This window comes from Caretta caretta, chromosome 20 (assembly GCF_965140235.1).
Source record: "Caretta caretta isolate rCarCar2 chromosome 20, rCarCar1.hap1, whole genome shotgun sequence".
Lineage (NCBI taxonomy): Eukaryota > Metazoa > Chordata > Testudines > Cheloniidae > Caretta > Caretta caretta.
The window spans coordinates 23,013,275-23,041,109 of record NC_134225.1 but is presented as its reverse complement, the minus strand read 5'-3'; the positions used below and the strand labels follow the sequence as shown (position 1 = coordinate 23,041,109).

Sequence of the window (27,835 nt, the reverse complement as noted above, 5' to 3'; positions counted from 1 at the left end):
CGACATGCTCATGATTACATGTAGTAGAGTAACACATACAGACCCCGGCCGAGATCAGGGCCCCCTTGTGCCGGGCGCTGCCCAGATCCCAGCCCTGTCTGCGCAGCGCCCCACACAACAAGGGCCCAGTCTAAGTTGGGTTCCTTATGTGCTACCAGATTACTAGTAATATATCTCCCTTGAAAAGATTTGCCCCCTTCTTTTTGTCTCAGCTACAGCCAGTCTCCCCCGGGTCGGCTGATGGCCAGCCAGGCCATGAGCAGCAGCAGAATGGGGCGCGCGGGTCCCGCTGGCTGGACGCTCTCGTTCATCCCATCGCAGGGGTTTGGGTTTGCACCGGCGGGCAGGGGAGGGGAGCTCTGGTACAGCTGCCAGCTGTGAGGAGACTAGTGCAGTCGGTGGGGCTGGTTCTCAGTGACCCTCAGGCCCCTTTGGGCGTCTCTGGGGTGGCGTAAAGGGGCGTTCCCCTCCGAGCAGGGGCCTCCCTGGCAGGTGTGGAGCTGGTACGAGGGCCCTGCTCCCAGCCCCTGGCAGGGGGAGGGTGGATTGCGGCATGGCCAGGGGCTGGGAGCGTGGGCACTGAGGCTATTCACGGCTCCCTGCGGGGCACGCAGCATGAGGTACAGCAGCCCTGAGGCGACTCTCATTGACCCCAGGGCAAAGGGGGCATGAAGCCCAGGGACGGGGTGACGGAGAATCAGGCCCCAGTTGGGTCCCCAGCACAGCCAGCTGCCGCGGAGCAGTGGACCACAGGGGTGCGCCAGGTCTCGCTGCATCCGTCTCTCACCAGGGCTGGAAGGGGCAATCAGCGGGGGGCAGGCGTGACACGTGCAGGATGTCCCCAGGACACGTGACGCCTGGGAGCTGCTGGAACAGAGCCCCGGGAGGGCGCCGCAGGGGACGGGGTGTGGGGACTGGGGAAAAGCACCGTCGGCAGCAGCCCCATTGGGACCAGCCGGCTGCAGATTCCCCCCCGAGATAGGCCCTGTGGGAACTTTCACAAGGCAAGGAATCGGTGCTAGTGCGGGGGTGTCACGGCGTGGGGGGGAGTCCGGGGCCTGCCCCCCTCTTCCTGGGATCCACTGAGACTCTCAGCCAGCCAGCAACACGGAAGGTTCATTGGACCACAGGAACACAGTCTCAAACAGGGCTTGTGGGTACACCCAGGACCCCTCAGTCAAGTTCTTCTGGGGAGCGGGGAGCTTAGACCCCAGCCCTGGAGTTCCCTGCGTTCCTCCCCCCAGCCCCAAACTGAAACTAAACCCCCCCAGCAGGTTCCCGGCTGCACTCTCCGTCCACATTCCTGGGCAGAGGTGTCACCTCCCCCTCCCCCTCCTGGCTCAGGTGACAGGCTCTCAGGTCTCCCCTCCCCAGGTCAACACTCCCCCCTCCCTGCTGCCTCACAAGGGGCCTTTGTGTTAGAAGCATTACAGGCAAGGTCTGGGCGGGGCTGTGATCTCGGTCGGGATCCGTGCAGCACCTGGCACGATGGGGCCCTGATGTCAGCTGGGGCCTTTGACAGGCTCTTTTCCTGCGGCTTGCCGGTGGGGTTTAGCTGCTCAGATCCATGCCACAAGCCACGTGTGGAGAGAAGCTGGAACGTGTCTTCACACGCAATGGTGGGGAGCGGTCTAGTTGTGTGGGGGTGGGGGTGGGGGCGGGGGCGGTGCAGGGAGCCCTGCAGGGGCTGGGAAGAAGTGTCTCATAGGACGTGCACCGACCCCTTCCCCTGCTTCCCACTGGGGCCAGCGCCAGGGAATGGCCCTGAGAGACGTCCCAAAACCTGCAATGAAGAACAGGCTGAGGCAGGGCAAAGGGTCGGTTGGTCCCGGCCCGGCCCTGCCACCTCAGGGGCGTGGGCACCTCCAGCTAGTGCCAAGAAAGAAGCCAGCTGTGGGATCCCAGCCCCACGTGCCAGGTGCCAGGCAGGGCAGTGGGTGGCCAGAGCTGAGATTTCAGGGGCTCCCCAGCAGAAAGGCCCAGGGCAGCTGGCCTGGGAAGGAAAAATCGGCTTGGTTTGAAGCCTCGTTCGAAAGGCAGCCCAGCCAGCGAGATCGAGGCGAAGAGCACCGCTGCTGAGCCGCTGGCATCACGCCCGCCGCAGCCCTGGGGCTGGCAGGGAAAGTCTCCGTGCCAGGCACTGACCAGCCCCACCCCCACGTTTCTTGGCAAGCGAGGCCGTCCCGTGCCAAAGGGATATGCCAGCAGCAGTCAGTGCAGGCTGTCTGGCTCTGCGCCCCCCTCCAGTTTCGGGAGGCAGGACCAGGCACCCCCCGCAGCCCCCCCCGCCGGGGGCATGAAAGCTGGCTCTGCAGCCCACAGCAGCACAAACTGGTGTGCTCTTCCTGACCAAGCCAAGCCGATCGTCTGGCAAAGGGGCTGGACGGGACCCAAAGAACGAGGGGCAATGAGCTGGGAGTGGGGTCCAGTGACTTAGAGAAGGGAGGGGCTAAGGGTCAGGACTCCTGGGTTCTCTCCCTGGCTCTGAGGAGGAGTACTCGCTAGTGCAAACAGGAATCAGAACTCCTGGGTTCTCTTCCCAGCCCTGACCTTGGCTGAATCACTTAACATTTCCCTGCCCCTCAGTTTCCCCGTCAAGTGGAGTTGATGATGTCTCTGGGCCCATGGGGAGCGCTGTGAGCCCCTGGGATGGGAGGGACGAGGGTCGGAGCCCCCGGGCTGCCTTTCTTGCAGCCATACAGCCTTACAAACAGTGGGGTTAGCTCCCAAGGGACCCCCCCCGGCTGGATAAGGGGGACCAAAGGCAGCAGCTGTTCCCCATGAGCAGCCAGAACGATGGTAGTTAGAGCTTAGAGCATTAATTGCCAAGTACGGCACAGTGCAGCCTTGCCAGTGAAATTGGCCCTCGCTCTGCTGCATGCCCCAGACCTGCTTCCCCTCCCGGCAGGCAGAGAACAGCGCGTTCCCCAGTATCGACCGGGCCCTCGGCACTGCGGGGAATGTGAAAAGGGAGGCCCCGGCTGTGGAGCTGGGTGGTTACGTGGCCGGGGCTGAGCGGAGGGCAGACAGCCGGGTGACCAGGCTGCTCCGGGGCTGAAAGCTCTGCTTTGGGCAGCAGACTCCCGGGCGTTAGTCCCACGCGGTGCTGCTCAGGAATCCTGCCCCGCTGCAGAGCAGGCCCTGGGGCTGCCCTGCGCTCCTTGGCCAGGGCTGCTGACTCCACCACAGCCCAGTTCGCGACCCTTCCTTCTCTCAGTCGGTGTTTGGCTGGCTTCAGCTTGCAGCCCTTGGGTGGTGTGCGCACCCTGCGACTATGTTCTGTTCCCCAGGAGCCTGTCGCTCCAGGGCTGGTGTCGGATCCTGGAGCGGTCTCGGGGCGCTTCTCTGACCCCGCCCAATTGACCAGCAGAGAGCTCAGCTCCCGGGGACTCGAATACAGGGGCTGGCTTGCAGCAGCGCTTGCTGTCCCAGGAGTGCTCGAGACCAGCTGGGCCCATAGCTCATTAGCAGACCAGGCACCCAGAGAAGGTGCCCAGCAATATGGGGCAGAATCCCCAGGCTCTGTAGGGCCATGTGCCTTGCCCCTGGCTGCTCCCAGCTGGTCGTTACAGCAGCTCCACAGCTCCCAGGCGGTCCCCTCCCCTAGATCTCTGAGCATGCACTACTGGGCCTGCGTTTTCACTCGCGGCCCGTGCAATCCCACACATGCCGTCAGCACGCACAGACCCTTGTGCAAAACTGGCCCTGGAGCCCTTGACCTCTGTCTCCTCATGGCTTAACTCACACCGCTGGGTCCTTGCTTCCTTTCCCCATCCCTCTGAGCCCCCCCGACAGTAACTCAGAGAGACAGTGGTAACGAGCGCAGATTAGTCGCCGATGATTGGAGTAAGGCACGGGCAGGGAGGCCATTGATTTTCTGTGTTCCTAGAACCCCCTTCCCTGAGCTTGCTGCAGTGCTTACAGCAGGGGCCTCTCCGTCTTCCCCCAGCGCCTTATTAGCCCCCGACCCTCTGCTGTGGCCTTGGTGCGAGGAGTGATCCGGCGCTTTGCTCCCTCCGTTTGCGCTGGTCACGCCCGAGCCCCATGGGCTGCTCATGACTGAAGCTGTGACCGACACCGTACTGAGAGGAGGGGAGCGTCTGAGAGACGTCGGCAGTGCGGTTCCTAGGGTGTCAGGCCAGAGGGGACCCCGGGGACCCCCTTGTCTGACCCCACGGCCCCAGATTCGTCCCCGATTGAACTAGAGCGGAGGTCCCAGCCTGGATTTAGAGACTGGCTAGTGATGGAGAATCCTGCTCCACCCTTGTAACGTGTCCCAGTTGTTAGTCACCTGCCTCTTGAAAACTGGCACCTGTGCCCAGCCTGAGTTTGCCTCGCTCCGTCTTCCTGCCGTTGGCTCCTGTAAGACCTTTCCCGGCTCCACGGAAGAGCCAGGGCTCCCTATTCCCCTGCAGGTGCTCGGGCCACAAAGAGACTTCATGCCTGAATCCCCGGGTTAGGCCCCACTGCGATCCACAAATCCCCGTCAGCACCTCAGTGTTTGCAATAACAGCTCCCTGGGCACCGAGGTTTCAGCCTCCGGGCATGCGGACGTCTGCCTCCCGCGAGGTGCCGGCCGCCCAGCCCCCCTGCAAGCGGTGAAGATGGGCCGGGGGGGGTGGCTGTCTCACTCGGGGCACCGCGCACCTAACTCCACCCAAAACGCCCAGGGCCAGGACAGTGGCGGCCTAACCGCTAGCCCAGTGGTTGGGGCACTCCCAGGGTGCGGGAGACCCCAGTTCAGTTCCCCCTCTGCCTGATGAGCCCGGGGCGGGACCCACTGGAGTCCTGACTCCCTGCCCCATTTGCTCTAACTCACTGTTCCCCAGCAGCACAGGGGGGCCCTGACGCTCCAGCCACGGGAGTAATGCACGTCGCACGTCCCCCCACCATGGTTAGTGCGGGGCTGATGCTCTCTGGGTCCTGCCCTTCCGCCGGGTGCCAGGCAGAGGCAGGGCAGGGCAGGGGGGCAGGAGCAGGTGCCCCCGCCTTGGCCGCTGTCTGACCGTCAGCACAGAGCCAGGCAGCGGCCAGTAGATGGCAGCATCGGCTCAGTGAAACACTGGTGAGTTTTGTTCCCTTTCTTCCATGTCTGCGGATTTGGGTGCCAGGACCGGGGTGTGGGGGGACCCCCAGTCCCCCCTGTCCCCAGGGTTGGTACGGCAGCAGGGCCAGCATTGCGCAGAGAGCACCCACAGTGTCATTCGGGAGGCCACCTCGGAGGCAAGTAACTGGGACGTCCGAACCATTTCATCTGGGACAGTTACCTCAAAAAAGGGACGATCCTGGGCAGATGTCATCGCTCCCATCCAGAGGCAGAAATAGAACCCAGGAGTCCTGGCTCCCAGCCTCCCCTGCTCTAACTGCTAGACCCCACTCCCCTCCCAGAGCTGGGGATAGAACCCAGGAGTCCTGGCCTCCAGCCCCTGGCTATAACCAGAGCCCTGCTTGCCTCCCAGCTCAAGCTCCCATTCTGGATTTGCGCTGCCAGGCACCTGTGTTTCCTCCAGGCCGAGGGCCCCTCGCCCGTGGCTGCATGGCGGGTCCCTTCCTCACCACTGCCCCTTTCCCAGGCTCCTCCCCAAGAAGCTGCTGCCCAGCTCCGGGTGTGAGCTCACTGACGTCACCGGTTTTCTCATAGCCACAGACACAGACCAAAAAGCTGGGCACTGTCCCACAGAGCTGCCAGTCCTGGTATCAGACAGGAGACAGCAGCTGGACACAGGCAGGCAGGCAGCCCAAGGGGACAGTGGGCAGCCCCGCCCAGCGTGACGGGCCATGGGCCCAGCCCCCCAGCAGCCGGACCCTTCTCAGGGGTTTTCTCAGCCTCCTGGCAGAGCAGGGTTCTCAGGAGGGATTTGCAGGAGCTGGGGGGCTGTTTCCAGGGGGCTCTGTGCGGGGCCGGGGGAGGGGAAGCGCCAAGGGGCCAGTTTGGAAACGTCCCCAGTGGGGGCTGGAGGCTGGGATCAGGGACCGACTGGAGCCGGGAGCTGAGGTCGCAGTGGGGAGTGAGAGATGCTCGGCAGGGTGGGGTTAGGGCATCCGTGGCCTTACAGCGAAGCCCAGCAGCTGGTGTTTGATGCGCTAGCCCGGGGGGGCCAGCTTGGGGCTCCGGGGCCACGTGCGGCTCTTCAGACGTTAACACGCGGCTCCTTGTCGAGGCACCGACTCCGGGGCTGGAGCTACAGGCGCCAACTTTCCAATGTGTCGGGGGGGGTCACTGCTCAGCCCCCGGCTCTGCCTCTGAGAAGGGGGGTGATGGAGGGATGCAGAGGAGGGGGCCGGTGGAGGGATACAGAGGAGGGGGCCGGTGGAGGGATGCAGAGAGAAGGGAGGCGATGGAGGGATGCAGAGGAGGGGGCTGGTGGAGGGATACAGAGGAGGGGGCCGGTGGAGGGATGCAGAGAGAAGGGGGCCGGTGGAGGGATACAGAGAGAAGGGGGCCGGTGGAGGAATACAGAGGAGGGGGCCGGTGGAGGGATGCAGAGAGAAGGGAGGCGGTGGAGGGATGCAGAGGAGGGGGCCGGTGGAGGGATACAGAGGAGGGGGCCGGTGGAGGGATGCAGAGAGAAGGGAGGCGATGGAGGGATGCAGAGGAGGGGGCCGGTGGAGGGATACAGAGGAGGGGGCCAGTGGAGGGATGCAGAGAGAAGGGGGCCGGTGGAGGGATGCAGAGAGAAGGGAGGCGATGGAGGGATGCAGAGGAGGGGGCCGGTGGAGGGATGCAGAGAGAAGGGAGGCGATGGAGGGATGCAGAGGAGGGGGCCGGTGGAGGGATGCAGAGAGAAGGGAGGCGATGGAGGGATGCAGAGGAGGGGGCCGGTGGAGGGATGCAGAGAGAAGGGAGGCGGTGGAGGGATGCAGAGGAGGGGGCCGGTGGAGGGATACAGAGGAGGGGGCCGGTGGAGGGATGCAGAGGAGGGGGCCGGTGGAGGGATACAGAGGAGGGGGCCAGTGGAGGGATGCAGAGAGAAGGGGGCCGGTGGAGGGATGCAGAGAGAAGGGAGGTGATGGAGGGATGCAGAGGAGGGGGCCGGTGGAGGGATGCAGAGGAGGGGGCCGGTGGAGGGATACAGAGGAGGGGGCCGGTGGAGGGATGCAGAGAGAAGGGAGGCGATGGAGGGATGCAGAGGAGGGGAGCGGCTGGGAGAATGGTCTCTGCAGCTGCGTTCGGCAGGGAGCTGAGCGGGGCAGGACTGCGTCTGGCCAGGCCGCAGCGAAGGCTGCTGCAGAACTGAGCTGATCAGAGCCTGGGCCAGAGTTTTACCTTCTCTGCTGCAAGTTGGGAGCGGCCGCCAGGATGGATCGCTCAGTAACTGCCCTGGTCCGTGCAGACAGGACCCTGGGCTAGAGGGACCATTGCTCTGCCCCGGGGGGGGGGAGGCCAGATCGCCGCCCGGTCACCAGGACAGAACGGGTAAGAGCTGGAGCCTGGCTGGGAGGGGCGAGTCGAAGGTGACGCCCAGGTGACAGGCAGGTGCTGGCATTGTCCCAGGGTCTGAGAAAGGGCAGAGCAGGGTGGTCTTGGGAGAGGCGGCTTGGAGCTGGTGGCTAGACATCCAGGAGGGATGCCGGAGGGAGGGGCTGAGCTTTGCCTTTGGCCGCGGGCCAGGTCCGGAGGAGATGGGGAGCCAGCCGGGAAGGAACTGGCCGCAGCAGATTTCAATTAGTTGGCTGCGTCTGAGTTGGCAGGGCCTGTGGAAAGTCACAGGACACGTCGGGAACTGGCTGAAGCCGTCTTGGAGCCCTTCGCGCTGCTCTGCGAGACTCCCGGGACGGGAGAAGAGCAAACAGAGCACTTAGCGCAGGACCCAGGCACGGCAGACCGGTCGGCCTGACTCCGAGAGCTGGAACGATCCTGGACCAAATGACTAAACAATGGGACTGCCGGCACCAGGAGGATAGTGGGGTTAGGAGGAACAGCCAGCACGGCTTGGTCAAGAGCCAACCCTGCCAAACCACCTCCTTCGACAGGGCTCCTGGCCTGTGGGGAGCAGCAGATAGATCTGCCCTTCCCACGAGCTTGTGACAGGCCCACCTGACTTCCCATGAGCAAACCAGGGGAATGGGGACTGGGGCAGTGACTGTAACATGGGGGACAACGGGCTGAGAGAGCGAACACCCAGCGTAGTGCTCAATGGGGCACTGTCAGACTGGGGGGGGCATTTCCAGGGGATCCCACAGGGGTCAGGTCTGGGACTGTCCAATATGTTCATTAACGACGTGGATCGCAGAGTGCAGAGCGCGCTTAGAAATGGGCGGATGACACCCGGGTAGGAGGGGCTGGGAGCACTCGGGAGGCAGGTTTGGGATTCAAAACGACCGTGACAAACTGGAGAATTGGTCTGAGATCAACAAGCTGAAATTCAATAAAGACCAGTGCAGAGTCCTGCACGTGGGAAGGGTGTGACGTTATTGACATGAACTGGGACCGTATAGATCATTGTTGCAACCAAGGTCCTGTAGTTGCACCAAATCTTGTACAAAGGAGGTCCAGGGCGGGGTCTATGAAGCGGTTGTGAGTTGCTGGGTATGAGGATGCTGTCTGTGTGGGTGTGTCGTTTGGGTAGGTGACCTTACGGCTGTTGGCTCTGGCCTTGTATCTCAATGTGTTGTGATTCTAACACACGCTGGAGAGCGCCCAAAGAGAGCGGCCGGACTGAGCGAAGATTTGGCCAACCCGCGTGCGAGGAACGTTACAAACCCTGGGCCTGTTCGGTCCGGAGAGGAGAAGCCTGGGGGGGCCCTGAGAACTGGCCTCACACGCGCAGGGCTGGGGCAGGGAGAGGGTCTGTTCTCCAGGGCCACTGGGGCAGGACAAGGAGTCCGGGGCTCCGTCTGCAGCCGGGGAGGGTTCGTTAGAGATCCGGGGAAATGATCCAACGCTCAGGGCGGTGACGCTGTGGGCCAGGCTCCCCAGGGCGGTGGTGGGATCCCCGTCACTGCGGGGGTTAAGAGCAGGTGGCCAAACCCCTGTCAGGGGTAGTCGGTGTTTGCTTGGCCCGGGGTCAGCGCTGGGGGCTGGACTAGGCGACCCCTCGGTCCCTCGCAGCCCCACGCATTGGTGACAGTCAGCGGTGGGGCGTCAGCAGAGAGCTGGTGGGTGAATTGGGTTGTGGGTGTGCTTGCCCGGAGACCCGGTGCAGAGGGAGAAGAGCAGGGGGTGCAGGCCCCAGGCCGCTGGAGAGGCTGAGCTGGACCCTCCAAAGGACGCACTGCCGGAGCGAGGAATGTGGTCTCGGGGTTTCCAGAGGAGCGTGGCTGGTGGGCCGGGGGGAGGCTGCCAGACTGGCTCTGAGCTGTAGCTGGAAGAGGTTGGCAGAGATGGGCAGAGCAGTGTCTGTGGCATGCATGGGGCTGGGCTGGTGCTGGGGGGGCTGGGCTGGCACTGGGGGGGCTGGGCTGGCGCTGGAGGGGGGGTGGGCTGGCGCAGGAGGGGCTGGGCTGGCACTGGGGGGGCTGGGTCTGGAAGGGGGGCTGGGCTGGCGCTGGGGGGGCTGGGCTGGTGCTGGAGGGGGGGTGGGCTGGCGCAGGAGGGGCTGGGCTGGCACTGGGGGGGGCTGGGCTGGCGCTGGAGGGGGGCTGGGCTGGCGCTGGGGGGGCTGGGTCTGGAAGGGGGGCTGGGCTGGCGCTGGGGTGGGCTGGGCTGGCGCTGGAGGGGGGGCTGGCCTGGTGCTGGGGGGGCTGGGCTGGCGCTGGAGGGGCTGGGCTGGGTCTGGAGGGGGGGCTGGGCTGGCGCTGGAGGGGGACTGGGCTGGCACTGGAGGGGCTGGGCTGGCGCTGCGGGGGCTGGGCTGGCACTGGAGGGGCGGGCTGGCGCTGGAGGGGGGGCTGGGCTGGCGCTGGTGGGGGGGCTGGGCTGGCGCGGGGGGGGTGGGCTGGCACGGGGGGGTGGGCTGGCACTGGGGGGCTGGGCTGGCACTGGAGGGGGGGCTGGCCTGGCGCTGGGGGGGCTGGGCTGGGTCTGGAGGGGGGCTGGGCTGGCAGTGCCTGTAACCAGCCCGTCCAGTGGGCTTGGAGGTGTGAGGCAGATGAGACAGGGCAGGAGGTGGAGAGGCCAGTGGGGCTGGGCGGGCCGGGACTGGAGTGGGTCTGTACTGTGGGAGAGCAGGGGCTGGGGTCCCAGGGTAAACAGAGGGGTAAACAAAGCAGCGGAGAGCAGACATTGCACCGAGTACAGTCTGGACACAGCCCCTGCCCCCAAAAGCTCACAGTCAAAACAGAGAAGGGGTGCAAGGAGAAACTGAGGCACTAATTGGGACAAGGACTTGGCCAAGGCCATCCTGAGGAGCTGGGACTAGAAGCCAGGTGTCCCCCGTCAGCAGGGGCTGGGGCTCCTGCCCCAAAGCAGACTGTGCTCTAACCAAGGGGAGGGCTCTTACCCCGCCCCTGGGGAAACTGAGGCACGGAGCGGCAAAGGGCTCTCCCTAGGGCGGGAGGGAATCAGTGGCTGAGCTGGGAAGGGAAGCTGGATCCCTCGGCTCCTAGCCCTGCCCCTTACCCACAATCCCAGCCCTCCGGCAGGGGGTTGGGAAGCAGCCCGGGTGCCTGCCCCTGAGTGGCTGGGGCGTTTGTGCTGGGAGGGGAGGGAAGTCGGGCAGGGGCCGGCCCCCTCTCCCCGGCTGAGGGTCCGGGAGCCGGCGGCCGGGCGCTCAGCTCTGGGGCTTGGCGGAGCCCGGGCCGGGCTTTCCTGTTCCTGCTGCACTCGGAGAGAGCGGAAGGAGGGTAAAGCCACGAGCTGGGCAGGGCTGGAGGAACCTGCCCTCCCCGCTGGCGAGGAAGGGCGACTGACGGGGGGCGGCCTTTCAGGGGCACCTCACAACCCCAGATCCGGGGGCACCCACTGCGCCAAGACCCCCCCCCGCAAGACACTTCCAGAGCCCAGGAGCAGCCGAGTGGCTAGAAACTTTGTCAGCCATTTGCTTCCCAGAGCGGTAGCTGCCCCAGGCCCACCGTGGCACCAGGAGGGCACTGCCAAGGGCACGCTGACAGCTGAACCGTGTTGCCAGCCCGATTGCGCCGGCAGGGTGTCTCTGACCTGCCAGCGTCTCTGCCAGAACCGCTTTGGCACCGCTGCCCTCCTCTGCCCAGCCTGTGCCCTGCGAGACCCGGAGCTTGGCAGACACAGCAGGGTGTGACTTGGGGTCCCTCCGGGGGTTGGGCACCACGGCCATGGCGCAGGAGAGGAAGAGGAGAAGCTTGCCCCGGATCCCCGAGCTGGAGCTGCTGAGCAGACAGGACGACGAGACGTTTCTGCCCAGCTCCCCTGGTGCCTCCGGCGGCCCCCAGTCCCGGCCCAAGTCAGGCTCGGCCTTCAGGCCCCCCCACTCCCCTGTCTTCTTCCCCAACAACTCGCCCACCTTCCTGACGAGGCTGCGGGTGAACAGGAGCATTCAGGAGCATCACCGCAAGTTGAAAGGCTGGTAAGCGGCGGGCACCTGGCTGTGAACCCTCCCCTGCTAGCCCGGGGGTCCGTGCCCCAGCGCGCCCTCCTGCCTTCACACCCCCAGGCCTGGGCACATCACACCCCCAGCGGCACTGCCAGCGTGCCTCCCAGGCCCGGGAGAGCAGCGTGGGGCATCCTGGGCTCTGGCAGGGAGAGCCCCCCATACAACACCCAGCCCTGCCCGCGAGGGACACCCAGGGCTGGGTCTCCAGTGCCCCTCTGCCAAGGCTGGCAGGCTGGGTGGTTGGTGCGGCTGGACCGAATGCACGGCAGCCCCCGCCCTGCTGTAGGGCATGGATCTGCACCCAGAGCGGCTGGGGGGGTCCCCCAAGAGCTGCTGTCTCTGGACCGCTGCAGCATCCCCCCCGGTCTAGTAGTTAGGCTGGGATGGAGGGGCTGGGAGCCAGGACTCCTGGGTTCTTGCCCTGGCCATAGCAAGGAAGCGCTCTGTAACGGCATTAGCCGAAGGCCCCTGTGGCGTCTGGCAGAGTGAGTGCAGCACCCCCGGTGGGTCTGCAGGGCAGCTAGGACGGGGTTTAGGGGTTTGTCGTCCCCTGTCAGCCGCTCCCAGCACTTTGCTAACTTCCATGAAGCCTCTATGTCTAGAGGGGCAGGGCATCATCCCCCGTTCCCAGACTGTGGGGAAACTGAGGCACTCGCTCCAGATCACACAGTAAGTGATAGAACAGAGATGGACCCCAGGAATCCTGACTGCTGGTCCCCCCACTCTAATCACTCCACTCCACTTGTCTTGCCAATTCCAGGAGTCCAGGCTCCCAGCCCCCATTCTAACTACTAGACCTCCTCCCCTCCCAGAGCCAGGCTAGAACCCAGGAGTCCTGGCTCCCAGCTTCTCGCTATAATCCAGTAGACCTCACTTGCCTCCCAGAGCTGGGGAAAGAACCCAGGAGTCCTGGCGTGCATCCTCCTTGCCCCCAGCTCTAACCACTAGCATCCATTCATCTCCCACTAAGACATTGCCTGAGTGTGGGCACTGCGTTTGCCCCATGTCTGGCACTGCTGAGCCCTGCTCCCGTGGCTCTGGGTGCAGACAGGCCCTGATCCGTGCAGGAAGCATCTGGCCTGGGACCTCTCTCTCCGCTCCGCTGCTCCTGGGAGCTGCTCATGCTCCTTTGCCTGCCCCCTCATGGCACAGAGTCAGTGGCCAGAACATCACCAGCACCTGGAGCTGGGGGAGCTGGTGGAAGGTCCGGCTGGAAAAGCTTTGGGGGCAGAGGAACAGCCCAGGGACCTGGGGAGACAGTGTGGTCTGGTGAGAACCTGGAGACGGGCACTCTGCCCCCTTCTCTGCCACGGCCTGCTGGGCTGCCCTGTTCTGCACCTCAGTTTCCCCTCCTGCCTGAGACAGCGAGCTCTCAGGGGTAGGGGCTGCCTCGTCGTGCAGCCCCTGGCATTGCTCTTGGTTGGCACTGCCCTTGCTGGTGTCCCTCCTGTGCCGTAGCGGCCTGCTTGGACCTCTCACGGCCCCGCCGGCTCTAGGGCTGACCCGCCGGCTCAGGTCAGCAGCGCCCGCGAGCAGTCTGGGCAAGGGTGTGGGGGGCAGCGGAGGAGGAAAACACGACTCGGGGGCTCGTTGGGTGGGTCTTGCGCCGTAAAAGGGCTGCTGGAGAGACAGCATCAGCTCGGAGCTGTTGAGCAACATGTAAACAAGGGAAAACGGGGCGGCTGCGCCGTGGGAGGCCTGGCCCCCTTCCATCGGGTCCTGAGCTGGGCTCAGCACCCTCCCCCCAGCTGAGTGGGGCCAAGGCCCTGCGCTGGGCCCGGGACAATGGGCCGAGAAAAATTGGGATTCTGGCTGCAGCCCCCCGCCCCGGGGAGCACAGAGAGACCGGGGCAGTGGGAGCTCTCGTTCGTAATGAACAGGGTGGGCCAGGGCTGCCACTCGGACTCCTGGGTTCTGTCCCTGCCTGCTGTGCGCCTCACTTTCCCCTCCCTCCTTATTTAGATTGTGAGCGTTTTGGAGCAGGGCTGCCCCTGGGTGTGTGCAGCGCCTGGCGCGAGGGGGACCCTGATCTCAGGGGGCGGGGCCTACGCAGCACCTGGCGCAACAGGGCCAACTGTACCCCACAGCGTGCGGGGGAGAGAGGGAGGGTTGTGCCTCCGGATGCTAGTTGCTCTAAAGCCCCTTCTGTGCTTCTCTAAAGATGAGACTCCAACGATAACAACTAACCACTAAATCCTCCAGCCCCAGCCTGACGGTCAGGTGGCCTGAGAACAACCCTGCCGGACACAGGAGGAGATTCCCTGCAGGGAAGGGCTAGATACCAAGTTAGATGGGCCCATTGGTCTGGCCCGGGGTGGGCGGGCGGGGTGGTGGTTCCAGGCCCATTGGTCTGGCCCGGGGCAGGCGGGGTTCCAAGCCCATTGGTCTGGCCCAGGGTGGGCGGGGGGGGTGGTGGTTCCAGGCCCATTGGTCTGGCCCGGGGCGGGGGGCGGGGGTGGTGGTTCCAGGCCCATTGGTCTGGCCTGGGGCAGGCGGGGTTCCAAGCCCGTTGGTCTGGCCCAGGGTGGGCGGGGGGGGTGTGGTTCCAGGCCCATTGGTCTGGCCCGGGGCGGGGGCGGGGGTGGTGGTTCCAGGCCCATTGGTCTGGCCCGGGGCGGGGGGCGGGGGTGGTGGTTCCAGGCCCATTGGTCTGGCCTGGGGCAGGCGGGGTTCCAAGCCCGTTGGTCTGGCCCAGGGTGGGCGGGGGGTGTGTGGTTCCAGGCCCATTGGTCTGGCCCGGGGCGGGGGGCGGGGGCGGGGGTGGTGGTTCCAGGCCCATTGGTCTGGCCTGGGGCAGGCGGGGTTCCAAGCCCGTTGGTCTGGCCCAGGGTGGGCGGGGGGTGTGTGGTTCCAGGCCCATTGGTCTGGCCCGGGGCGGGGGCGGGGGTGGTGGTTCCAGGCCCATTGGTCTGGCCTGGGGCGGGGGGCGGGGGCGGGGGTGGTGGTTCCAGGCCCATTGGTCTGGCCTGGGGCAGGCGGGGTTCCAAGCCCGTTGGTCTGGCCCAGGGTGGGCGGGGGGGGTGGTGGTTCCAGGCCCATTGGTCTGGCCCGGGGCAGGCGGGTGGGCAGGGATCCAGGCTCCTTGCATCCCAGGACGGCGGCTCTGTGGGATCAGTCCCTGCTGTGTCTGCGTCTGGCCCCTCTATAAATATCTTCCCGCGCCCGCCCGCCCGCCCAGGCAGGGGAACTGAGAGTGCCGTGACAGCTTCGGAGCATGGCTCCTGCTTCCCACTGCCAGGAACCCAGCACTGCTGCTGGCTCCTCGTGAGAGGCTGGCAGGCCCTGATCCTGCCCAGCTCTCATGGGGCTGCCCGTGCCAAGGCCTGGCCTGTGCGCCCCCCGCTCCCTCTGACTGTGGTTTGAGGCCGCTGCGCTGAATCACCCACTGTGGGTTTCTCGGTATCGGCCCCGGCTGGATTCCCACGCTCGGCTCCCCTGCTGCAGGGGGTTGGGGACCGGGCTTGGCCCTGGCACCGCTCCTGCTGCCCAGCCCCCCAGCTGGGCACGGCTTTGGGTCCTGGCTGCCGCAGGCCCCTCCCCCGCCTCCTGGGAACACCATGTCCTGGGCCACTGGCAGGCACAGGAAACTCTCGCACAGGCTGATTGAGGCTGATAAGGAGCAGGGGGAAGCTGGGCTGGGCCAGGCAGCCCTGCAGGGGGCGCTCTGCAGCCCGGTTGCATCGCAGAGCCGGCTGCCAGGGGCAGAAGAAGCCTGGTTGCCCTCAGACCCCTGGGCTGGGTGTCCCGCGGGGCCTGGAAAGGGTTAGAAGCAAACCCACCTTGCCCTGCCGCTGGCAATTCCTGCCCCAGGTTTTCTGCAGCCTCAGGGCTGCCAGGAGAGCTGTGGGGTCTGATGCACTGGTGCTCTCTGGGGGGCTCCGGACAGGGCCTGCTGGGGAGTGCAGGGTGTAGGGGGGAGGCAAGACCTGGTTTTCATTTTTCCAACCATTTCTTGAGCTGGTTTCAGTGACCCCCTGCTGGGGGGTCGCCCCATGGGCACAGCTTACATTGCATTGTTGGAGCAGGGAGGTTGGACTCTCGGTTAACCCAGCCTGAGACCCCGTCACGGCCCTGGGCCGAAAACCCGAATCATGACCTGATTCGTCTCAGTTATATAGATGGGGGAGGGCGTCGGGGGGTCATTGACAGGGCTGAGCACAGGCCCTGGGCTGCTCAGCCAGGCTCTTCTCACAGTCAGTGTGGGAAGGGGGAGAGCCCTGGGGGGGCCAAGCCGTATAACAACTTACTGCTACTGGCAGCTGAGGGAGCTACGCCTTCCACTCAAGGCAGCAGGTAAAAATCCCCCCGAGGCAGCCCAAGGGCTTGGCATTAACCCTCTAATAGCTGAGATAGTCTCAGTCTGGTTTTGGGGGGGAGAGAAAGGGGTTTGCAGGGTGGGGTTGTTCCAGCCCCACTTCTCCCCACCACACTGACAGGAACGTGGGCTGGGGCGATAGAGGGAGGCAGGGGTTGGATCTCGTGGTTAGAGCAGGAGGGGCTGGGAGCCAGGACTCCTGGGTTCTGTCCCCAGCTCTGGGAGGGGGAAGCTGGGGGGTGGAGTTGGAAGGCATCCCAGGCTGGATGTCCAGAGCCTGATCCCAGCGTAACCCCCACACCTCTGGGGGGTGGGGCTCTGTCCCATCTAGGCCATTTAGAGATTACTGAGTCTGCTACAGCCTGAGCTAAGGGCCACGTGACTTTTAGCTCATGCCACAGAGGCTCATGCACGAAGCTCCAGAAGCCCCAGGTTCGAGCCCGCCTGCCTCGCCCGGGGTCTGTCGGTGTCACACTGGCTGCTTTGCTGGTGTCCCCTTTCCTGACCCGAACACACTGCAGTGCTGAGCTGGCCCACAAGAGGGCAGTGTGACCCTGCACCCCTGGAGTCTCTGCGGGGGATCTCAGAGCAGCTCCCCACCCCACCCCGCAGTCTGCTACAGGGTCATTATAAGGGGCAGTTGTTTTGGCTGCAAGCAAATGGCCGTCTCTGTATGCAACAAATCGCCAGCCTCGTGTCCCGCCCCCTGCATCATTCGGGGCCTCAGTGGCCAAGCCGGGAGAGAACCCAGGAGTCCTGGCTCCCAGGCCCCTGCTCTAACCACTAGACATCACTCCCCGGTCAGTCCCAATGCTTCAGAAGTGTGGAGGGACCTGCCTTGCCCTGCCGAAGCTGCTGATTGCTCCAGCTTTGGGCCTGGGGGATGGACCCTGGGAGGGAGGCAGGCACCCTGGCTGCGGGCCGCATGGCCTGTAACTGATCCAGTACTCCCCTCTGTCTCTCTTCCAGATAAGTACAGACGCTTCCCCAGGCCCGAGGCGAAGAGCCCTGGGGCTGTTTCTATCAGAGTCCTTGGCACTAGGCGGACGAAGTGGTGGGGGCTGGTCGGGGGTGAGGCAGGGCGCTGATCTCTGTCCAGCCAGCTGCACCGAGGTGTTCCCTGAGTTTGGCCTAGTGGCCTGCTAGATCTCCCAGGTAACTGGCACCTTTGCAGAGGAAGGGCCCAGGCCATCAGCTGCCAGGAGACAGGGTGTTGGCCATTCTCTGTGCAGACCCCTGCCCTCTAGGGCTTTGCAATGATCATACACCCCCTTATCCCACCACCTAGATACTTAAGAACTGCCTAGGGGAAACTGAGGCACCCCCACAGTATTCAGAGAAACCATTAAGAACATTCCCACCTTAAAGACTAACAGATTTATTTGGGCATAAGCTTTTATGGGTAAAACCCCCTTCTTCAGACGCAGGGAGTGCAAATGACAGATACAGGCATCAATACACTGACACACGAAGAGGAGGGAGTTACTTTACTGTGGAGAACCAGGGCTGACAAGGCCAGTTCAGTCAGGGTGGACGTGGGCCACTCCCAATAGTTAGTAAAAAGAAAAGGAGGACTTGTGGCACCTTAGAGACTAACCAATTTATTTGAGCATACAGTAGCATCCGATGAAGTGAGCTGTAGCTCACGAAAGCTTACTCTCAAATAAATTGGTTAGTCTCTAAGGGAGGGAAAGTTGCTTTTGTAATGAGCCAGCCACTCCCAGGCCCTATTCAAGCCCAAATTGACGGTGTTAAGTTTGCAAATGAATCGCAGCTCTGCAGTTTCTCTTTGAAGTCTGCTTCAGAAGGTTTTCTGTGGCAGGCTGGCTACTTGTAAATCTGTTGTGGAACGCCCAGGGAGGTTGAAGTGTTCTCCGGCTGGCTTTTGTACGTTACCATTCCTCATATCCAATTTGTGTCCATTTATCCTTTTACCTAGAGACTGTCTGGTTTGGCCAATGTACATGGCAGAGGGGCATTGCTGGCACATGATGGAATATATCACATTGGTAGATGTGCAGGTGAACGAGCCTCTGATGGTGTGGCTGGGTCCTATGAAGGTGTCCCTTGAATAGACATGTGGACAGAGTTGGTAATGGGGTTTGTTGCAGGGATTGGCTCCTGGGTTAGTGGTTCTGTTGTGTGGTGTGTGGTTGCTGGTGAGTATTTGCTTCAGGTTGGGGGCTGTCTGTAAGCGAGGATTGGCCTGTCCCGCAAGGTGTGAGAGTGATGGGTCGTCCTTCAGGGTAGGTTGTAGATCCTTGATGATGCGCTGGAGAGGTTTTAGTTGGCGGCTGAAGGTGACGGCTAGTGGCGTTCTGTTATTTTCTTTGTTGGGCCTGTCCTGTACTAGGTGACTTCTGGGTACCAGTCTCGCTCTATCAATCTGTTTCTTCACTTCCTCAGGTGGGTATTGTAGTTTTAAGAACGCTTGTTAGAGATCTTGTCGGTGTTTGTCTCTGTCTGAGGGGTTGGAGTAAATGCGGTTGTATCGTAGAGCTTGGCTGTAGACAGTGGATCCTGTGGTGTGTCCTGGATGGAAGCTGGAGGCATGTAGGTAAGTATAGCGGTCAGTAGGTTTCCGGTATAGGGTGGTGTTTATGGGACCATCGCTTATTTGCACTGTAGTGTTTTTTACCCATGAAAGCTTATGCCCAACTGTCATGGCGTCCCCGGGCGATGCTCTGGAACTGCTCCCCGTGAAGCCAGGCAGGACCCTGGGGAAGTCTCCTCTCTGGGAGCAGCCTGTCTGCAGGACACACAGCTCACCCGGCTCCCACCTTCCTGGGTCTGACCTCAGAGCATTCAGCCTCCTCTGCCCCTCCGTGCGCTTCCCACAGCGAGTCCGCCCAGGCAGGGTCCGGGGGGGGCCAGAGGGTCCGGCCCCCCAACTCCGCAGTCAGACGGGACTCTCAGCCAGCCAGTAAAACAGAAGGTTTATTAGACGACAGGAACATGGTCTAACACAGAGCTTGCAGGTGCAGAGAACCAGACCCCTCAGCTGGGTCCATTTTGGGGGGCAGTGAGCCAGACAACCACAGTCTCCCTTCACTCCATGTCTCCAGCCAGCCCCAAACTGAAACTCCCTCCAGCCCCTCCTCCTCTGGGCTTTGTTCCTTTCCCGGGCCAGGAGGGCACCTGATTCCTTTGTTCTCCAACCCTTCAGCTCTCACCTTGCAGGGGGGAAGGGCTCAGGCCATCAGCTGCCAGGAAACAGGATGTCGGCCATTGTCTGCGTCCAGACCCCTGCCCACACCTGCCCTCTAGGGCTCTGCAATGATCATACACCCTTACCCCACCCCCTAGAGACATAAGAACTGCCTAGGAGAAACTGAGGCACCCCCACACTATTCAGAGGAAACATTAAGAACAGTCCCGCTTCGTCACACCAACTCTTTGTGTGAGCTTCGGGGGTGGAGTGGATGCATATAATCCCCCACCTAGTCTCTGACTCCCGCTGGCTGAAGGGGTTGGTGTTTTTGGAGGCAGGTCGGGGCCCTGGCACTGAGCACGGGGTGTAATAAATCTCTGCAGAGGGCAGGGTGTGTGTCTTTCTGCTGTGCCCTGGATCCGTCCCGCCACGCTCATCGTCCCAGGGAGGGACTGACAGCCCTGCCCACCTCTGCACCCAGCCTGTGGGGTGTTCTCTGGGTGGGGCTTGTCTGAGTTCTTGCTGTAATAATTTAGTGACGTGTGTGTGTGTGTGTGTGTGTGTGTGTGTGTGAGAGAGAGAGAGAGCTCTGGGTGGGTGGCGCTTGGTGTGTGTTTGTAGGAGCGCTCTGTGTGTGTGTAGCTGGGTGTGTGGCTGGGGGGGCAGGGGGAGGTGTGTGGGTGTGAGTGTGTATGTGTAAAGGGAGCTCTGTGTGTATGTGTGTAGCTCTCTTTGTATTAGCTCTGTGTGTGTACAGAGAGCTCTGTGTGTGTGTGTAGGGGGAGTTGTGTGTGTGTACAGAGAGCTGTGGGTGTGTAGGGGGAGCTGTGTGTGTGTGTTTGCGTACAGAGAGCTGTGTGTGTTAGCAAAGGGAAGGGGGAGGAAATGCTCCGGGCCCTGACATCCACAGGCTCTAGGGCCAGGGGGGCCCTTCATGATCCTCTCGTCTGACCCCTCCAGGCCTGCACCAGAGCATGGACAGAGAGGTGGGGAGGGCCCCAGCCCCTGGGGGCGTTATGCCCAGTCTGGGACCGACCCCCCCCTTCCTGCCCACCTGAGCGAGACCTGGACCCGACTGCCCACCCAGGGAGTGGGTTTAACCAGCCAGCAGAGAGAGCAGCACCCCCTTGGGCACCCCGGTGCCCCAGAACAGCTCTGGGAGGGGGGTGGGGTCTAGGGGTTAGCGGGCTGGGAGCCCGGACTCCTGGGTTCCCCCTGGGGCCAGGCCCGGTGCCCACAGCGCCACCCAGGGACTGGTCCCCCCCAAGCTGTGGGGACCGGTCCTCAGGGGTCAGTAAATGAGGAGGCGGGGCTGACCCGTTCCCACCCCAGAACCAGGGCAGCTGGTAAGAGCCGGAGCCGGCGGTTGGGATCTGGAGCCGGCAGGGCTGGGACCTAGGGGGGCCATGGGGACCCTGTGGGGTGGCTGGGCTCTTCCTGGGCTGCCCCCGCACATGGGCCTAGAGGGACCCGCCCGCCCTTTCCGTGCTCACAGAATTCCTGCCCTTTAAACCAGAGATTCTCTTAAAGTCAAGGCTCAGCGACAATAACAAACCCTCCCACCCACTGCCCCCCGCAACCCTACAATAACAAACCCTCCCACCCACCGCCCCCCCCCGCAACCCTACAATAACAAACCCTCCTGCCGACTGCCCCCCCAACCCTACAATAACAAACCCTCCCGCCCACCGCCCCCCGCAACCCTACAATAACAAACCCTCCTGCCGACTGCCCCCCCGCAACCCTACAATAACAAACCCTCCTGCCGACTGCCCCCCCGCAACCCTACAATAACAAACCCTCCCGCAACCCTACAATAACAAACCCTCCCGCCCACTGCCCCCCGCAACCCTACAATAACAAACCCTCCTGCCCACTGCCCCCCCGCAACCCTTCAATAACAAACCCTCCTGCCGACTGCCCCCCTGCAACCCTACAATAACAAACCCTCCTGCCCACTGCCCCCCCGCAACCCTACAATAACAAACCCTCCTGCCCACTGCCCCCCCGCAACCCTACAATAACAAACCCTCCTGCCGACTGCCCCCCAATCCTACAATAACAAACCCTCCCGCAACCCTACAATAACAAACCCTCCTGCCCACTGCCCCCCCGCAACCCTACAATAACAAACCCTCCCGCAACCCTACAATAACAAACCCTCCCGCCCACTGCCCCCTGCAACCCTACAATAACAAACCCTCCCGCAATCCTACAATAACAAACCCTCCCACCCACCGCCCCCCCGCAACCCTACAATAACAAACCCTCCTGCCGACTGCCCCCCCAATCCTACAATAACAAACCCTATCATCCACTGCCCCCCCAACCCTACAATAACAAACCCTCCCGCAACCCTACAATAACAAACCCTCCTGCCGACTGCCCCCCCCAACCCTACAATAACAAACCCTCCCGCAACCCTACAATAACAAACCCTCCTGCCCACTGCCCCCCCGCAACCCTACAATAACAAACCCTCCCGCCCACTGCCCCCTGCAACCCTACAATAACAAACCCTCCCTGTCACGGAGTCCCTGGGCGATGCTCTGGAACTGCTCCCCATGAAGCCAGTCAGGACTCTGGGGTAGTCGCCTTTCTGTGAGCAGCCTGTCTTCAGGACACACAGCTCACACAGCTTCCACCTTCCTGGGTCTGACCTCGGAGCATTCAGCATCCTCTGCCCCTCCGTGCGCTTCCCCCAGCGAGTCCGCTCAGGCGGGGTCCTGGGGAAGCCAGAGGGTCCTGCACCCCAACTCCGCAGTCAGACGTGACTCTCAGCCAGCCAGTAAAACAGAAGGTTTATTAGACGACAGGAACATGGTCTAAAACAGAGCTTGCAGGTGCAGAGAACGGGACCCCTCAGCTGGGTCCATTCTGGGGGGCAGTGAGCCAGACAACCACGTCTGCACTTCACTCCATGTCCCAGCCAGCCCCAAACTGAAAACCCCCTCCAGCCCCTCCTCCTCTGGGCTTTGTTCCTTTCCCGGGCCAGAAGGTCACCTGATTCCTTTGTTCTCCAACCCTTCAGCTCTCACCTTGCAGGGGGGAAGGGCCCAGGCCATCAGTTGCCAGGAAACAGGGTGTCGGCCATTCTCTGTGTCCAGACTCCTGCACACACCTGCCCTCTAGGGCTCTGCAATGATCATACACCCTTACTCCACCCCCTAGATACTTAAGAACTGCCTAGGGGAAACTGAGGCACCCCCACACTATTCAGAGGAAACATTAAGAACAGTCCCACTTCGTCACACTCCCGCAATCCTACAATAACAAACCCTCCCACCCACCGCCCCCCCGCAACCCTACAATAACAAACCCTCCTGCCGACTGCCCCCCCAATCCTACAATAACAAACCCTATCATCCACTGCCCCCCAACCCTACAATAACAAACCCTCCCGCCCACTGCCCCCCGCAACCCTACAATAACAAACCCTCCTGCCGACTGCCCCCCCAACCCTACAATAACAAACCCTCCCGCCCACTGCCCCCCACAACCCTACAATAACAAACCCTCCTGCCGACTGCCCCCCCAACCCTACAATAACAAACCCTCCCGCCCACTGCCCCCCCGCAACCCTACAATAACAAACCCTCCTGCCTACTGCCCCCCAACCCTACAATAATAAACCCTATCATCCACTGCCCCCCCCCCACAACCCTACAATAACAAATCCTCCCGCCCACTGCCCCCCCCACCCGACAATAATAAACCCATAGCTGCTGAACAGCATTGCACTTTGGAAGGGGAGTGGGGGCTGGTGGTTAGAGCAGGGGGCTGGGAGCCAGGACTCCTGCTGTCTATCCCTAGCTCTGGGAGGCGAGTGGGGGCTGGTGGTTAGAGCAGGGGGTGCGGGGTGGGAGCCCGGACTCCTGGGTTCCACTTCTGACAGTCCGTGTCCCTGGCACAAGTCTCTTCCGTGCTTTGTCCATCACTTTGCCCCGCGTGAAAGGAGGCGACTGGCCTGGCTGCGGGGTGCTGGTGTGAGCGCACACGCGTGTGCGAGCCGGGATGTCTGTAAGGCACTTTGCTCCCCTCGGGCACAAGCGGGGGCTGTGCGAGCGAGCGAGCGGGGGGCTGTGAACTCGGAGTCTTTGGCTTGTAGCCCCCCGAGTGTCCCCACCAAGCACCGCCCCGGGGCCAGGCGGAAAGGCCCATGGGGGGCCCGGGCTGGCTCCGGGGCGGGGGGCTCTGCGGGGCCTGGCGCGGAGCCGTGACCCCCTCCCGGAGAGCTCAGCCCCCCCTTGGGAGCCCAGCCGCTCGCCCCCAGCCCCCGGCTCCCCCGGGGGTCCCAGCCCCGGGCCCTGGCCCCGAAATCCGCCGCCGGGCTTTGCAGCCGACCGCGGCCCCTCCCCGGCCAGCTGGGCGCCCGGGGCCGGGCCGAGCCGAGCCGAGCGCTACCGGGACCGGCTGCGGGTCTGTCCCGCCCGGAGCCGCCGGCCCCCCATGCCAGCCCGGGGCTCCCCCGGACTCCTGGGTCCCCCCCGGGCCATGCACTTCTCCTTCAGCGAGGCGGACGTGGGGCGGCACCGGCTGGGCAAGGTGGGGAGGTCGGTGAGCGCGGGGGGGGTCCCCGGGGGGCATTTGCGTGTGTGTCAGCGGGGGCCGTGCTGGCGGTGAGTGTGCATTTGTGTGCATTGATAATGAACGTGCGTGTCCCCACGTGTCCACCCCTGGTGAGTGTGTGCGTGTTTGTGCGCCCATTCGGGGGGGGGTTGTGGAGTCTCGGGGGCGAGTGAGTGTGTGTTTGTGAGCCCATTCGGGGGTGTGTGCACTCAGGGGCGAGTGTGTGTTTGTGTGCACTCTCGGGGGCGAGTGTGTGTGTGTATTTGTGAGCCCATTCCGGGGGGTGTGTGTGTGTATTTGTGAGCCCATTCGGGGGTGTGTGCACTCAGGGGCGAGTGTGTGTGTGTGTGCACTCTTGGGGGCGAGTGTGTGTGTATTTGTGCGCCCATTCGGGGGGCGAGTGTGTGTGTATTTGTGAGCCCATTCAGGGGGGTGTGCACTCTCGGGGGCGAGTGTGTGTGTATTTGTGAGCCCATTCGGGGGGCGAGTGTGTGTGTATTTGTGAGCCCATTCGGGGGGCGAGTGTGTGCACTCAGGGGTGAGTGTGTGTGTATTTGTGAGCCCATTCGGGGGGCGAGTGTGTGCATGAGCACTGATGCCCCTGGCGGGGGCCTTTAGGACAATGCTGCCCAGATCGATACCCGTGACCCTGTCCTGCCCCTGGCGGTGTGCGGCCTGGTTAAACCCTGACCTTGGGGTGGGGGGCGGGAAGGGGGCTCTGGCTGGCTCCTTGGGGCTCATCCTCGGTTCCAGCTGCCCCCCGCTGGGGTCTGAGGGGCTGGAGCCCGAGCCTCTAGGGCGCCAGTTTGAATCTGCTTTGGTCCTTCGCCTTCCGAGGCCACTCAGTGACCTGAGTTTGCCAGGTCTCAGCTGCAAGTCAATGAGCCTCTTGATTGGCAGCTGAGGTCTGCACCGGCCGAGCTGCTGGGCCTTTCCCTGGGGGGTGCTGGGGGCTCAGGGGGTGGGTGTTGTGTGCTGAGCCCCTGGCGCTGACTCTGGGCTGGGTGGTTCTGCGGTGCCCCCCCCGCGTCCCATGGGATGGCCCAATGCAGGTGAGGAACAGGGGGCCTGAGGGGCTAGATCCTTGAGCAGGGCCCTCCCTGCCTTTGTGGCCCTTGGCTTGTCCCTTCCCGAAGCCAGGAGGCAGCTGGTGCCGGCAGTGAAATGTCAAGCAGGAAACTGGAGCCAGGAGCTATATTTACACCTGGCCTGGCTCCACTTTCCCTCACCCCCAGGGGCTTGGGTTCCTCCAAAGCCTTGTTTACCCCTTGTGCCACTCCAGGGGCCAGAGGCTCCAGCGATGGGCGCTAGGTCCCAGCGACCACCCTGGGGGCAGAGCAGCGGGGACGGGTGGCTTTTGGGTGCTCAGGGCTGGCGCTTCCTTCGTCGCCGGCTCCCCATTGCACCCGGTGACTGAGCCGGGGGAGGGTGCCTTGGAGCGGCTGTGTGCCCCCTTCCCACTGGCTGTTGGTGGCAGGTGGGAGTCCCCCTTTGCAGCCCTGGAGCAGGGGCTGATGGGACAGGCCCTAGGCTGGCATAGAGAGCAGGGGTACGTTTCACAGGACGCTTCACATAAAGCAGGGCCTTGGGGTTAGTGGTCGGGGGTGGGGCGGGGGGCAAGCGCTGGGCTGCCCCCCGAGACGCCTGGGTTCTATTCCCAGCTGTGCCGCCGATCTTGGACAAATCAGTCCGCTGCTCAGTGCCTCAGTTTCCCACCTCTGTTTAGATGGGACAGGAGCTGTTTCTCACTCCATGTCTGGACAATGCTTGGCTCAACAGGCCCTGATCTCGGCCGGGGTCTGGGCAACGCCCGGCCCGACGGGGCCTGGTCTCGGCCGGGGTCTGGGCAACGCCCGGCCCGACGGGGGCCTGGTCTCGGCCGGGGTCTGGGCAACGCCCGGCCCGACGGGGCCTGGTCTCGGCCGGGGTCTGGGCAACGCCCGGCCCGACGGGGCCTGGTCTCGGCTCCCTCCTGTCCTGTCAGCCCTGGGGATTGGGGTGGGGAATGCCCCCTCCCAGCTCATCCCGTCTGGTACCCCCCTCGCCCCCGCGCCAGCTGCTCTGAGCTGGGGAGCTGGGCTGGGCTGAGTGAGGGGGCGTCGGGTCTTATGGGGGCCCACTCAGGGCCAGCTGGTGCCTTGCGCATTGGCTGCCCCTCAGCATCCGTCCACTGGGGGCAGACGGGGGGGTTGCCATGGGGCTCTGCAGATTGTGGGCACAGAGGGCCCCATCCATGGCTCCCTCCTGTCCTGTCAGCCCTGGGGATTGGGGTGGGGAATGCCCCCCCCTATGTTTCCTCTGCCTGTCAGGAGCTCACAGCTGCCCCCCCTCCCCATACAGCTGCGGCTGGCCCCAGGCGCTGACTTGGCTTGAACTCCAGCAGAAGAGTCTCGGGATGAATCATAGAATATCAAGATTGGAAGGGACCTCAGGAGATCATCTAGTCCAACCCCCTGCTCAAAGCAGGACCAGTCCCCAATGTTTGCCCCAGATCCCTAAATGGCCCCCTTGAGGACTGAACTCACAACCCTGGGTTTAGCAGGCCAATGCTCAAACCACTGAGCTATCCCTCCAAGAAACCCAACCCCACCCAGCCCTAATTGCAAACAGCTGGAGCAGCCAGAACCCTCCCTTCCAACTCCGGGGGGGGGGGGCAGCTGGCTGGGTAGGTCCCTCCCCCTTTCTTCCCAGCCAGCCCACCCCTGGAGCCATGTCAGCCAGTGTTTCCCATACCCCCCCACCCCACATTTCTATCTACCTGGCATCCCTCACTGGGCTATCCAGGCCCCCCAGTCATCAAGGGATTTAGCCATTTTACAAATGGGGAAACTGAGGCATGGAGCAGGGCAGGGACTTGCCCGAGGCACCCAGCAAGGAGGCAGCAGAGCATGTGTCCTGAGCCCCAGCCCTGTGCTCCATCCGCTAGTCCAGGCGGCTCTCCTCTCTCGGTTGCAGTGGCCCCAGCTGGCTCTGGCTAGCCCAGGGGTGCAGGGCAGCTGGAGGCCTACGGCCCTGATCAGTCACGCCCTTGTCCCCAGGCTCCTCCCTGCTTCTCCTGGGGCTGATAACGCCTTGCCTTGCGTCACCCCAGGGCTCCGTAATCTTATCGCTTCCTGTGTACCCCCGCTCGCTGGCCTCCCCGGGATGGCGTCAGCTGGGAGGCAGCCCCAGGCAGTGCTGTGACCTGCCCGCCCCGGCCCGCAGCGCGATGTGTGTGCCGTGTGAACAATGCACTGATGTGTGTGTGCAATTCACCCAGGGAGCCAGGCCTCCTGGGGTCTCTCCCTGGCTCTGCCACGCTCCTACTGTGTGACCCTGATCAAGTCCCATCGTCTTCCTGTGCCTCGGTTTCCCCAGCTGTACTCTCAGGCCCACCACTAGCCTGGGCCTCCCCCTGCCCTGTGGAAGGCTGAGAGGGCTGGGGAGGGGACTGGGTGGCTGCTGCTAATGATGGCTAAGGAGTGTGGGTTACTAAACAGGGGGGTCAACGTCACAGCTGGAAAGGCCGGGGCGGGGTGGGTCTGAGGTGGGACAGGCACGTGCAAGCCCTTGTGTAGCCGGATCGGGGTGGGGGGGTGTGGGGGAGGCTGAGGCAGGTCAAGAGAGGGCGTGTGGGGGGGGTCCTGTGTGTGTCGGCCTCTCCCCCACTCCCCCCAGCAGAGCTGGCCAGGGAGATGCATGGGGCTTATTCTGTGTGTGCCCGCAGTGGGTGTGCACAGGTGTGTGAGACTGCAAAGTGTGCAGGTGTGCACAGATGTGTGTGTGAGGGCACATGGGGGTGCACAGGGGTGTGTGTGCAGGTAGGTGCGGGGGTGCACGGGGGTGTGTGTGTGGGTAGGTGCGGGGGTGCACGGGGGTGTGTGTGCGGGGGTGCACGGGGGTGCGGTGGTGCACGGGGGGGTGCGGTTGTGCACACACACGGGGGTGCCCGGGGGTGTGTGTGGGTAGGTGCGGGGCTGCCCAGGGGTGTGTGTGCGGGGGTGCCCGGGGGTGTGTGGGGGGGGTGCATGGGGGTGTGTGCGGGGGTGCCCGGGGGGGTGTGTGCGGGTAGGTGCGGGGCTGCCCGGGGGTGTGCGGCGGGGGTGCACGGGGATGTGTGTGCGGGTAGGTGCGGGGGTGCACGGGGCTATGCGGCGGGGGTGCCCGGGGGGGTGTGTGCGGGTAGGTGCAGGGCTGCCCCGGGGGGTGTGTGCGGGGGTGCCCGGGGGTGTGTGTGCGGGGGGGTGTGTTGGGGGGTGCCCGGGGGGGGTGCGGGGGTGCCCGGGGGGGTGCGGTTGTGCACACACACGGGGGTGCCAGCGGGACCAGCAGCAGCAGCGGTCGGGGCTGAGCTCTCAGGCCCGGGAGCAG

General features: G+C 63.7%; 1 protein-coding gene across 7 annotated transcripts in view; it reads left to right on the top strand.

Moving 5' to 3' along the window:
* The window catches only part of PDE4A (phosphodiesterase 4A), a 152,666-nt gene that overhangs the window by 99,408 nt on the left and 25,423 nt on the right, over positions 1-27,835 (top strand). For 2 of the 7 annotated variants that reach the window (XM_075121475.1, XM_075121474.1), the window contains exon 1: positions 23,282-23,469. The exons of 4 other annotated variants lie outside the window; for them this stretch is intronic. In XM_075121475.1, the coding sequence (XP_074977576.1) occupies positions 23,366-23,469 (104 nt within the window). In that variant the 5' untranslated portion in view covers positions 23,282-23,365. Of the gene's footprint in view, positions 1-10,625; positions 11,424-23,281; positions 23,470-27,835 lie in introns of those variants that run through there. One more of the 7 variants, XM_075121472.1, reaches the window with a different exon arrangement.